The sequence below is a fragment of the Eurytemora carolleeae genome, unplaced genomic scaffold (genome assembly GCF_000591075.1).
Source record: "Eurytemora carolleeae unplaced genomic scaffold, Eaff_2.0 scaffold296, whole genome shotgun sequence".
In the NCBI taxonomy this organism is placed as follows: Eukaryota; Metazoa; Arthropoda; class Copepoda; order Calanoida; family Temoridae; genus Eurytemora; species Eurytemora carolleeae.
Genome location: NW_019396202.1, coordinates 15,538 through 29,646, shown reverse-complemented (window position 1 = coordinate 29,646; position 14,109 = coordinate 15,538). Strand labels below are relative to the sequence as shown.

The following is a 14,109-nucleotide window of genomic DNA, read 5'->3' as shown; positions in this document are numbered from 1 at the left end:
GTTAACTGTCCAAGCTGTCATCTAACAGCTGCAGCTACTAAAAACAGACACACGGAGACGAACAAACTTTAAAATGATTTACGAAAGGGGTAATGCACTGAGGGGGGGGGGTATGGAACCCGATACTTTTCCTTTTTGAGGTATACCTTATTTGTTGGCTAACAGGCCCAATAAGTCGGGTTTTGCTATTTTTGATTTCATGACTTTTAGTCATTTAATTAGCTAGTCTTTAGTTTACTTGCTATAGCTTGGGGTTTAAACGGGCTATGGGCCGGGATACGTCAGTAGAATAAGGGTTAATATTCTATAACCCTTATTATAACCAACATTTTTATTTAATTTTATTTAATATTTAGGTGACAAGGTTAGATTAAAGGGATTCGACAAGTACAAAGGAGGTCTGGATACTGTTCACGATCTCACAGGAATAGATTAATAAATATTGGATTTTCAAATACAATTCAAATTTTTAACAATATTTCAATAAAATATTTTCTTAAAATGCTTTTCTGTCTTTTAAGATCCCTAGTAGTTACCAAATTCTGTAATTATTTAATGTTTATTACAAACAGTAAATTAAGGTGACCGTATCACTGTGATTTAAAGGTCTCATGCTCTTAAGCAACAGTCGATGAGAGTTTTGCCAATTACTTCTTAAAAACTAAAGCTAAAAACCAGTGCTTTAAAGTGCTAAAGTGAATGTAAAGGGCTACAGAAAAGCAGAAGTAAGACTTTTTATAAGCATTGAATTTATGTACGTAGACGTAATTGGAATTTACACTCCATTCATCAAATGAATGAAATATACAGTTAATAAAAGTGCCCTTTATGCCTTAATGACTATGCGCGCATGATAACGGCGCGCGCGGAGATTATATTTATTTCTTTTTCTATTTTCTAACTAGAAATAAAGTGATGGGACATTTAAATTTTATATATTTCCTTCAAATGATGTCACATGGCTTCTGAAGGTAGTCAATTTTAAACTAGAAAAATAAGTTTATCTCTCACCATCGATCTTTTAAAAGGGTACGGTTGTGAATTAAAGGATCACTTAAAATTACGTCTACCACATCTTTATAACTGAAAACCCATGATTGTGATGAAAAATATAATTATTTATTAAATATAAATAATGAAGGGTTAAGTTCTGTGTATACCTACTGGCGAGGTATAGAGATAATGTTCCATGTGTCTACCCTGCTTCCCTATGAGAAGAATGATCCACAGAAGCTGCAGAGGAAACGACATGTTGGAAATGATATCGTCTGTGTAGTATTTCTGGAAGCTGATAACACTAGGTACAGAGTGAACCATTAAAGGGACTGTAAACGTAATTATAAGAGACACGTAATGAGCAGAATGTCCAACAATAAAAATTAGAATAACTTCGTAATTTTTTAACACACTCACACTCATAACTACGTCTACAGTCCATAAATAAAGTTGTAATCTCTGTTTTTCTGATTGTTTGTTTGTATGTTAGATCATAATTCACGTGAACCCCTTGACTGATTTCCCTCTTTTTTTTGGGGGGGGGGGACTCAGGAAAACCACGGTTATGTTCTTAGGTTGGTTTTGAGATTCTAAGTTGAACAGATCTACTTTAATAGCAAAAAATTAGTTTCCCAGTAAAATCGACCAACTATGGGTAAACGGTGGGAGTTACTGGGCAACGCTGGGTTCCCAAGCTAGTATTCTTATAAACAGGTTTACTGGTAATCTCTGGACATTTCGTTTTATTTTAGGCGAAATATCATTGATTTTTTAAGTCTCCCTTTTCCTGATGATAAGAATGAATTAGTATTGACTCCCAATATTGGTAAATATTCTATGACGGATGTGTATGATTTGACCTGGTCTGTTTCTATTCATTCAATCATTAATATTTCTAGAAAAACTATCTACTAACTTTTTCATAATTAATAAAGACGTCAGTAATACAAAATTAGTTTTACACGCTTTTTCGACTTCTTTATAGACGATTAAAGTTTGATTAATAAGAAATTTTTGGAGAACCATCGGTAATAAATGGATGACAATTAATATATTCGAGAAATCAACTAAATTTTGACTCGGTGTGCATGAATAAAATTTCTTTAATAGAAACAGACTTCTTGCCTCAAACTCTATTTTCTAATCTTTATATATTTGCTTGGTTTTTTAAATAAATAACTTTACCCACTCATGTTGCAAAGATATGAGGATTAGAAGGCTAAATTTTGAGGCAAGTTTTCAGCTTTTCCTCTTTTTAGATTTTCTCCAAGCTGCATCAAATCTCATTTTCTTCACACTTTCATCGTGGTTCGATGCAGTCCCAAGATTAAGTTTAAACCTAGAAGATATGAGATCAGTGTGGTTACAAGAGATGAAGTGGGAGCCTACAAACCATATCTCTGGGAGCAGTCAACCTTTAACAAGGGACCAATGTTCAGAGATTGGATCCTAGCTAAGATAGTGAATGGGGAGCGGGCGAGCTACTCAGCTCCCAAGTTTGCCCGAATGCAGGAGCGAACACGGAGCCAGATGTTGGAGGATTTAGTGGCAAACTTACAGAACCACGCAGAGACAGGACAAATCCCTAAACCGTACAGGCGAGGATCCTGGCGTCCAATAGGACATATGCGTCCTTCTTCCCCTCTCCTGGATTCGGTGAGGGATCAGTTTGAGGGACAAGATCAAATGGCGAGGGATTTTGCCGCGGCATTTGTCCACACAAACTATGAACTTAACAATCTTTTTGATATTGTTTTTATAGTAGGACAGGGAGCAAATAAAAAGAAACTTTATGGCGTTCGCGCCATACTTGGTGTCCGGAGTAGAGTTTTCCAAGAAATGCTTTATGGAATTTCAACCGTGTTTGGTTCTCCTCAAGTACCTGTTGCAGAGCTCCTGGCTCGCCCAGCTCCGACCCTTCACTCCCCCTCGGTCCATGGGAAGAAGAGTTCCAACTTCCTTCAGGTTCCGGAGATAGAATCCCCTCGGCCGAAATCTGTTCCGAATTCTCCGAGTATTCCTCGCGCATTTTCTAACCTCCGAATCCAGCTGAGTTCCGCCTGGGGGAAACAGAAGATAGATCGTCTGGTGAATGATGATAAAAAAAAATGGCCGAGTGAGCTAGATTGTTCCGGAGATCCTAATCTGCGCGGAGTAAAATATTCCGATGGAGCGAACCTGGCAGTTCCACGTTTAAGCGTGTGCGCGGACGCACAAAAAGTTGATAAAATAAAACTTCTGCAAACAGATTTTCCTATTATTGAATTCGATCCAGAAACATTTCAAGTTCTGCTCGATTATCTGCATTCAGGTATAATATCCATGTTATTATCATACCTTTAAAGCAATTGAGTTTTCGCCACAAATTCTGATTTTCTAATCCCTATATCTTTACAACAACATTTCTTATACCTTATATTACAATCTATGAATTGGTTTGACAAAATAATCTAAGTTTGAAATATCAAAGGTTTACTCCATCAGATCGCAAAGATTTAAGGATTAGAAATTTTGAGTTTGCGACAAAGACTCAATTTCTTTAGAGTAAGGGATTACTCTTATCATACTCTAATGTTCTAATCCCTATATCCTCGGAACCTGAAGGTGTAAACCTTTGATATTTCAAACTTGGAATATTTATAACTTGAAATATCAAAGGTATGAGGATTAAAAAATAAGAGCATAAATCGATCAAGTAATTTATTTCTCAAATTGTCAAAAACAAGATTAAAAGGAAAACAAAATTAAATAGAAAAGATTTGAATTAATTTCATTAATTTTTTAAAAGAAAATTTAAATTATAAAAGTTTTTGAAAATTAAATTTTATTAATGTTAAATTTTTAATATTTTTAGGAAGCTGTCCTCTCTCTTGTACAGGGATTCCAGGTCTAAAATTTGTTATTAAATTAAATTAAAGTCACTCCCGAAGTACTCATGAGTTCCCTTAAAAATGTTAGCCCTTTTGGTCCAACCGTTTGGCCAGGCTTAGCTATAGATTTTAAATCGAAATATTTTTAAAGACCTATTTTTTTAAATATAAAACGACATTAAAATTATTTAAGTTTATCTTTTTTCACCATTGTGGAATTCAATGGAAAAAGGAACTGAGTCTTTGTCAAATGTTGTAATCTTTATATCTTTGTAATCTGATGGTGGTAACCTTTGATATTTCAAACTTAAATTATTTGATCCAATAGAATTTATAGTTTGAAATGCATACTAAGGTCTACGACATTGGGTTGCAAAGATAAAAAGATTAGAAAATCAAAGTTTTTGGCAAAGGCTCAATTCTATAATCAAATATCATTATTTTGTTTTCTGAAAATTTTTTTAAATATTTTAATTACGATATAAAAATAGTTTTTCACAGTTCTAAAGATTATTTTTTAATTAAAATAGTTAGATATGTTTTTTAAGTAAAGTGTAATTAACAAAAGCAAACGACATTAAAGTTTTCTATGAGTTATTAATTTGAATTCTATAAGTTAAAATGTAATAAAATAGAAATTAAACTTTTGACGCCAATCTAAAGAAGTTTTTTTATAATATATCTTTTCCATTCTCCTTCTTAATCCTCATTTTCCTCCTCACCCAAATATATCTTTTCCATTCTCCTTCTTAATCCTCATTTTCCTCCTCTCCCAAATATATCTTTTCCATTCGCCTTCTTAATCCTCATTTTTCCTCCTCACCCAAATATATCTTTTTCATTCTCCTTCTCAATCCTCATTTGTCCTCCTTTCCCAAACATATCTTTTCGTTCTCCTCCTTCTTAATATACAAATATATCTTTTCTATTCTTCTCCTTAATCCTTATTTTTCATCCTCATACAAAATTCTCCTTAATCCTTATTTTTCATTCTTTTACAAAAATATCTTTTCTATTCTTCTCCTTAATTCTTATTTTTCATTCTTTTACAAATATTCTTTTTCTTTTTCCTCCTTAATCATTATTGTTTTTCCACTGAGTAATATTTGTCATCCGTAATACTTTCTCCCATCCCTGGCCATAGCTAATGAAATTATATCTATTTAGACTAAGGTTGTAATTAATAACTGTTGAGAAATAGTTTAAATAATTGTGAATATGTTAACCCTCAAAGGACCAACAGGGGGGGGGGTGGTCAAAATGACATAATCTTGGTGCTTTAACAATAGCTTTGTACGTCCTATGAGGGTAAACCTGCAATATATATGTTTATTCAAGTAACTCTTCCTAGTTCATCTACTTCTTGTTATTAATTATTCCCTATCACAGATAAATTGTTTAGGTTTGATATGTGCTGCTGAGCACTACGATTTACCTGATCTAATTCAAGCCTGCTTTCATCATGCTAAACAGTTTATTAGGAAACAATTATTATTTTATATTTTTAATTCGCCGGTCATCGTAGTTTTGGTAGGACCAGAGCTTACGTTTATAATATCTAAATGGTAAAAAAGTATTATTAGTTTACTGTCTGTAGATTTGTCAAAGATTTAGTTGAACCGTCCACGTGCTTGACCGATCCACAGTTCGGTATTTCTTTAAACCTACATCTGAGCAAAACGATTGAGATATGCTTAATTTTCACCTTCAACATTGATCATTTCCAACTATAGTTTCTCATATTAAAGAAACAGAGACGACAATCGTCAGAATTTATCCAGTTTAAAAATATTCACAGTACACGTTTAAACCTATTTTATATAAATTCTCGGAGCACTCGATTTAAAAACTTCAACTCGAGTCTTAATTCCAAAGACCCAGTTTTAAGAACCCAATCTTAGACCCAACTATAAATCACTTGACGACAGGTGTCACGTATTTGCCGAAAACCAGCTCTAAGACTCGACTTAAAGGGAGTGTTCGCGAAAAACGAAAGGGGGTATAGGCTTAATGCGATAAAAAAGCGCTTTTGATCGCTACTAATCTTACTTTTATCTGTTGCGTCTATAAGGAGAAAATTGTTAAAAACGACTAATACCGAAGAACGTAGTGTCCATACAAATTCAGAAAGATGCAACATTCAACTCGGATCGTAAACAAATCAATTTAATTCCAAACAAATCATTCAGATATTACAAACAATAGTCATCAATTATTTTTCGACGCATTCGTAAATAGTTGATATTTCATAATATTTTGTATTTTTCATTATCTGAGAGTTACTTTTGAAAACATTTATTCCTGTTTCGTGGATTTTTGATAATGAAGACGACATTTTCATATTTTCCAGGAATGTTCGAAAATCAATGCGTTCTTCTGTGTGAGTCGTTTTCAACAATTTTCTCCTAATAGACGCAACAGATAGAAGTAAGATTAGTAGCGATCAAAAGCGCTTTTTTATCGCATTAAGCCTATAGTCTATACTGCCTTTCATTTTTCGCGAACACTCCCTTTAAAGAGAGAATTATTGGAGAATTATAGTATCAATGCCGAGTCTTATTTATTTAATTCCCGGAATCCCCCAACCATGAAAATTCGCCAAATACAATATTAAGCCGGTTTGGAAACGTAGTTTCAATTTTAATCATCTTGAGTCTTAAATTAGTCTCAATGACAGAGTAAACCTGAATCTTGATTTTTTAATCGTGGGCTCTGAAATCATAACATTTGAATTGTAATGTTTTGCATTATTTAAAACAGTGAAAAATCATTATTTCTACTTTTGAACGTATTTAATATTAATCGTATTTTCATTCTAGATCTCAGTTCTTTGTAAAAATAATAAATTGAAAATCACAATGAAATTCAAAATAATTCAAAATAAATTTAAGTTTTTTAAATCTGATTGAGTTAAAAATAAAACATTATTAAACAACGCTAGAGTAAAACTTTTAGATTGTTTAATTTACTCTTTACATAAAGTATCACTTGAAGTCTAGCCGACAATCCCTTGAAAATTTCTAAATGAATTTTGCCGCAAACACTGAATTTCTACCTAGCTACACATATATCGTTGACGTTTTATATTTCAAATTATTAATTCTGTTAGATAAACCAATCTAGGCTTGACAGATCAATGGTTTAAAAAATCAGGTTAAAAAGATGAAAGGGTTAGACATTTTCAGTTGTGGCAAAAATTCAGTTTCTTTAAAGAGTTTTGGCTAAATCTGAATTGGTTGGTCTGATGAGGGAGTCTCCTGTTACACAGAATCACCTCAAAATCGTCTCCGTGCCTCAATTTCTACGTCTCCATGAGCCTCCGCATTTTAATTTCCGCTTGCTGTTTTAATTTTACCTTTTATGGTTTCGCGAGGCTTTGAGGGCATTCTGCGTATCAGAAGGCTCCAGAAGTCAATTTGCAAGGCTCATGGCGGCCCTGCAACCCCTTCCTCGTCTGATACGCTATAGTCTCAATAAAAATGAATAAATAAAACATGAAGCGTGTAAATAATAATATTGTTTAAAGAACTGAAATCGCTTGTCTCATGCTGTGCTCCCTAGAGAACTACTACTGGAGATACTGCTCAGCCAGCGAGCTGGTCAATATGATCCTGGCCTTCATAGAAACGCGAGCACTCGCTATATTTCATAATAAACATTTCCTAAGCCTATCTGAATCAATGGTACAGATGATAATGTCCCGGAATCTTGAAATACCAGAGCTACATAAGTTCGAGGCAATGCTCAAGTGGGCAAATAACAAGGTACGTTGAAAAGAGAGTTTCAAAAAACATGAAAATAGTCAATTCATCCAAACCGGATTATGCTACAGTGGTCACCAGAAAACAGTAGCAAGTAGTTGTCATCTTCTTTCTAATAATTTATTTATTTATTTAAGAATTTACTTGCAGTCGTCGTCGTATATATCAATAAAATGAAGACGACTTTTGATCTCAATTTTTTATTTCTACCAAGCTTTCAAACAGTATGGATACACATAAACATTGAATCAAAAGGAAGCTGTCAATTAACAGTAATCTCTTTGTTTGCTTGGAAACTTATAATGTATAAAAGCTTGTTAGAAATCTAAACTGTAATCGTCTTTAATGTATTGATATAAACGCCGGCCAATGTATTTTTTAAAAAGATAAAACAAACACACATAATTCAGCAGTTTTCTGGTGACAACTGTAGGCTGTAATATAAAATAATATACAGATATACTTACACATGTAATTCCGGGATTTTAAAAATTTGGTCAACCTGTTACTGTAAAAGGATTTACAGAATTTTGAAAGTTTATGTTCAAAATTAAAGTTTTAAATACATTGTTCCAAATATCCAATATCTTTCTCATCATTTAGAACACAAATCTTTCAAAGGTCATTTCTAAGTAATTTAAGTAACCATCCAGAATTTAAATATCATCATTTCTTTTCTATTTTGATTTGTTAATATTCTTGCTTGTTTCTGCTGAATAAATTGGCTAAATTACTTAGGTTAGTTTAGATAGGTATTTTCTAAACGATAATATAGTAAGGAGATTTCTGTGATTTTTGCCTATACAAAAGTACCGTTGTGAATGGGGTAGGTATTTCTGTAAATGAATGGTTATTTGAGTCTTCGTCAACTGTCCCCTAAAGTAAATGTAAATTGTTTAATCTAGGTTAAACCTAAGGCCCAGGTGAACAAGATGGAAGGAAAACTTGAGTTTAGATCCTGTATGGATAGATTATCAAGAGATCTGAAACTTTACAAAATCTCTCCACAGGTATACAATCTGAAGTTATAATCTCTCCACTGGTATACAATCTAAAGTTATAATCTCTCCACAAGTATACAATCTGAAGTTATAATCTCTCCATAGGTATACAATCTGAAGTTAAAATCTCTCCACAGGTATACAATCTGAAATTAAAATCTCTACACACGTATACAATCTGAAGCTATAATCTCTCCACTGGTATACAATCTAAAGTTATGATCTCTCCACAAGTATACAATCTGAAGTTATAATCTCTCCATAGGTATATAATCTGAGGTTAAAATCTCTCCACAGGTATACAATCTGAAATTATAATCTCTACACAGGTATACAATCTGAAGTTATAATCTCTCCACAGGTATACAATCTGAAGTTATAATCTCTCCACAGGTATACAATCTGAAGTTATAATCTCTCCACAGGTATACATTCTGAAGTTATAATCTAACCACAGGTATACAATCTGTAGCTATAATCTCTCTACAGGTATACAATCTGAGGTTATAATCTCTCCACTGGTATACAATCTGAAGTTATAATCTCTCCACAAGTATACAATCTGAAGTTATAATCTCTCCATAGGTATATAATCTGAGGTTAAAATCTCTCCACAGGTATACAATCTGAAATTATAATCTCTCCACAGGTATACAATCTGAAGTTATAATCTCTCCACAGGTATACAATCTGAAGTTATAATCTCTCCACAGGTATACAATCTGAAGTTATAATCTCTCCACAGGTATACAATCTGAAATTATAATCTCTCCACAGGTATACAATCTGAAATTATAATCTCTCCACAGGTATACAATCTGAAGTTATAATCTCTCCACAGGTATACAATCTGTAGCTATAATCTCTCTACAGGTATACAATCTGAGGTTATAATCTCTCCACTGGTATACAATCTGAAGTTATAATCTCTCCACAGGTATACAATCTGAAGTTATAATCTCTCCACAGGTTAACAATCTGAAGTTATAATCCCTCCACAGGTATACAATCTGAAATTATAATCTCTCCACAGGTATACAATCTGAAGTTATAATCTCTCCACAGGTATGCAATCTGAAATTATAATCTCTCCACAGGTATACAATCTGAAATTATAATCTCTCCACAGGTATACAATCTGAAGTTATACTCTCTCCAGAGGTATACAATCTGAAGTTATAATCTCTCCACAGGTATACAATCGGAAGTTATAATCTCTCCACAGGTATACAATCTTAAGTTATACTCTCTCCACAGGTATACAATCTGAAGTTATAATCTCTCCACAGGTATACAATCTGAAGTTATATAGGTATACAATCTGTAGCTATAATCTCTCTACAGGTATACAATCTGAGGTTATAATCTCTCCACTGGTATACAATCTGAAGTTATAATCTCTCCATAGATATACAATCTGTAGCTATAATCTCTCCACACCTATACAATCTGAAGTTATAATCTCTCCACAGGTATACATCTGAAGTTATGATTCCTCCACAGGTATACAATCTGAAGTTATAATCTCTCCACAGGTATACAATCTGATATTATAATCTAGTAGGGTAGGTCAATTAGGTCCGTGTACTGTAAAAGTATGGCCGCGCCTCAAAGTTGACACGAACCGGACGGGGCCGGGCCGATACTTGCCGTGCATTATGAAGGTTGGTACAAGGGGTCCCGTCGGTCTGGTTTGTATTCAAATTGACCCTAGTCCACTGTAACAAATTAAACAGGTTTTCCTCAGGGTTTGCCTCAGGCGTATTTTAATTTAAAGTAATCATAGTTACCAATGATCTGGTTTTTTGACACAAACTCGAATTTTAAATTTTTGCAACCTGTGATTTTTCAAATTTTTCATTCTCCAATAGTCTTCATTGTATATATCAATACAATAAAGACGACTTTTTTTAAATTTCGATTTTTGCCAAGCTTTCAAACAGTATAATAACACACAAACAAGTAGACAAAGAGACGTTTTCAATACACAGATTCTCTTTGTTTACTTGTAAACTTGTAATTTGAAAAATACTTGTTGGGGATTAAAGAATTATTAATAAAAAGTCTTCTTCATTGTATTGATATAATCGCCGACCACTGTACAACAAGTAAGCCAAGTTATAAAAAAGATCTCACCATCATTTAGCAAAGATAAAGGATTAGGAAACTAAAGTAAGGTAATCAGTAGTTTTCCCTTTTCCATCTCAACAAATGTAAATTCAACCAAAATTAAAAAATTAAAAATTAAAGAAGTAATATTTGCTTTATAGGAATTATTTTATGATATCCTTTTAGAAATATATTTGAGAGGAAATATTGGAAAGATGTTTGAACAGATAGTTGTTGTTTACGTTTCAATCTTTTATAAGGACTTTCTTTAATCTTTTATTTATTTTATTTTTATCTTATTTGTTTTCTAAGTTTAATATGATTGAAATATCTTCTAAGGATTGGTTTGAGCTTTCTTTACTTTTCATGGACTTTGTAAAAGGGGTTCTCAAAATTTCCCAATATTATTTTCGCTACGCTTCGACAATTCCATCGATTTTCGCCAATTTCGAAATATTTAGCTTTCAGTTTTGCTAAAATTGTTCGCCAACATTTCCTTTGTAAGACACGCTTGAACAAAAACAATGGTCACAATAATAATTAAGAATATGAGATCTTTGCAAAGAAAGTTAAGATTATAAAAATGCAAAAGCCATTTTCATTGAATGTAAAAAAAATTCGCCAAGTTTTTATGCTGTTTGCAAAATTTCGAAACATTCATTGTTTATTTTTTTCATTAAATTGAATATCTAAAGGTTTACTAAATCAAAAAGAAGATTGTGAATACAATGATTAACTAAGCAACTGGTCATACAATTATTTTAAGATGATAATTTACAAGACTTATTTGCGAAAATACGAGTTCATAGACGAGCAATGATTATTTTATCCACATATTGTCAATAAGCAACCGGCCATACAATTTTCATAATTTATCAGAAAAATTTAGCCAAAAAGTGTTTGAAGACAATTGCTTAAAAAATATTTTAATTTCGCAAAATTTTCGTTACTTTTGAAATTCTCTGATTTTAAGAGCATAGCAAGTTTTTTTTATTTATAAAGTTTTTATTTTAATTTCAGGATCTGATAAAAACAGTTCTCCCCAGCAAAGCAATTAAGAATGAACGCATACTTGAGACCCTGATGTACCAAGCAAACAGTGGGATGTACAGAATACATGACAGTTATCTAGAGGCCTTTCAGGTATGTACATTCTACAGTACAGTACACACTTTAAACATAATTAATAGATATATGAACATCTTAATTATACAATCTATAGTACAGTAAACATTGTGTACATGATTAATATGATATATGAACATCTTAACTATGTACAGTCGTCGTCGTCAATACAATAAAGACGACTTTCGATTTAAATATTTATTTTACCCAGCTTTAAACAGTATGGATACACATAAATATGGAAAAAATAAGCTTTTCTTTGTTTGTTTGTAAACTTGTAATTTGAAAAAAAAAATTTAAATCGTCTTTATTGAATTGATATAAACGCCGACCACTGTACACCAGCACAGGGTCTAAAAGAGTTTTAAATTTATTTTTGCATTTTAAAATTTGTTTTTATTAAATATCTATATTTTAATAGGAACGAATTCAGAAACAAGATTCCAAATTCAGTGAATGGGAATCCTTTGATTACTGTGGATTTCAGGATTAAAAGGTAAGGTTACATATCCGTAGTAATACAGGTTGGTCCTAACAAACTGTGCAGTAGGGGTATTAGTTACGGAGGAAACAATTTAGTTTAATTGTTTCAATCATGGTGTCATAAGAAAGCTCTGTATTTCCGTTATTTCATGATGTAATTTTTTTCCTTCTATGCCACATACTATTTTTGTAACAACCAATTCTTTGAGCGTAATTCGAAAATCGATTTCCCGGATTTTTCAAATTTTCTATTCTTCACGTCTAATTTTTATTCGTTCATGAAGTAAAAAAAAAAGATTTTTGAAAAAACTTTAATCATAAGCTGTTCGGATCAGCGATCATTACTTTTGGAGCTAGAGCAATCTGAAAATAAAATTAGCATTATAAAAAAAGCTCCGTACAAACCTTGCCCAGACCACAAAAATATTTTTCTTTCATTTTTAAAACAGTTGGTACAATCCACAGCTCGCTTTTTTACCAAATTTCTTACCCCCCTCGACACAATAATAAAATATTTTTTATAAACTGAAATTTCAAAAAAAAATCATTACTTTAATTAAGGATATTTTTACATTAGAAATGATGTTTACGCCTGAACTTGTTTATGGTCCATTTTTATGATTTTGACCTCAAATGTCATATTTTTAATTATTTGTTTATACTTTATGAAAGAATGAAATTGAGACCTGAAAATTGTTTCCACAGTAACTAATACCCCTACTGCACAGTTTTTTTTGTGACACCTTGTATATTCAGGGGAGAAAGTTCACTCAAGGGAGAACAGTTCAACTCAGGGGAGGATAGTTCAACTCAGGGGAGGATAGTTCAACTCAGGGAGGATTGTTTAACTCGGGGAAGGCTAGTTCAACAAGAGGAGGATAGTTAAACTCAGGGGAGGACAGTTCAACTCGTGGGAGGACAAGTTAATTAAGTTATAGTTATAATTCAACTCAGGGGAGTAAAGTTCAGCTAGAGGAGGATAGTTTAAATCAGGAGAGGATAGTTTAATTAAGGGAAGGACAGATTTAATAAGGACACTTGAAGAAACACGAAATAACTGTTAAAAAGGAGGAACTCTTCTCATTTCTAAAACCTTTTTACATTAAAATTCAAAACACTTAAATGTGAATTGTTATTTTTTTAAAGGTTGATATTTTAGTGATTGCATGGAGAGTTTCCTACACCTATTTAAAAAGAAAGCAGCAAAACTCTACGCACAAGGGGAAAAAGACATATTAAAAAATCTGATATAATCAGCTGTAGGGTTGCTACTTCATTCTACTCCTGGAGAGTATCTGAATCTCGTAGACCTGGTTAAATACGCTTGAAAACAAATTATTCTGGAACTATTCAATTCGTATTATTATTAAAATTATTGCTAAAAGGGATTGTTCATATATTGAAGCATTGAAAAAAATATTTTCTCATTTTGTAAAAGTCCATTTTTGAAGAAAAGAAATTCGATTTTTACTACCTATTTTCCCCAGGGTACAAATAGGTTTCCATAAAAAAATTAATCCAATTTGGTCCGGCCAAAATATAGTTTTAGACAAGCTATGAATATATATATAAATATATGAACGAAGAGCTTTATTATATATATATATAGAAGATGTGACTTTTTAACAGCTTTCTCAAAATTATTCAATTATTTTTTTGCTTTCAAAAATCAACATTTCTTAGGTTGACATTTAAACATGTGTTTTTCAATACTTTAACCGATTTTAATTCTAAAAAGACAAAAATATTGCTAAAAAGGGGTGT

At 32.3% G+C, this 14,109-nt stretch overlaps 1 protein-coding gene across 2 annotated transcripts in view; it reads left to right on the top strand.

The window, feature by feature from the left end:
• LOC111697988 (uncharacterized) overlaps positions 1–13,905 on the top strand; it is a 64,512-nt gene extending 50,607 nt beyond the window's left edge. For both annotated transcript variants that reach the window (XM_023468191.1, XM_023468192.1), the window contains 10 exons: positions 357–425; positions 1,142–1,301; positions 2,256–3,307; positions 3,851–3,883; positions 5,269–5,347; positions 7,393–7,630; positions 8,533–8,637; positions 11,758–11,880; positions 12,284–12,358; positions 13,505–13,905. In XM_023468191.1, the coding sequence (XP_023323959.1) occupies positions 357–425; positions 1,142–1,301; positions 2,256–3,307; positions 3,851–3,883; positions 5,269–5,347; positions 7,393–7,630; positions 8,533–8,637; positions 11,758–11,880; positions 12,284–12,355 (1,931 nt within the window). In that variant the 3' untranslated portion in view covers positions 12,356–12,358; positions 13,505–13,905. The remainder of the gene's footprint in view (positions 1–356; positions 426–1,141; positions 1,302–2,255; positions 3,308–3,850; positions 3,884–5,268; positions 5,348–7,392; positions 7,631–8,532; positions 8,638–11,757; positions 11,881–12,283; positions 12,359–13,504) is intronic.
• The last annotated feature ends 204 nt before the right edge of the window (positions 13,906–14,109 follow it).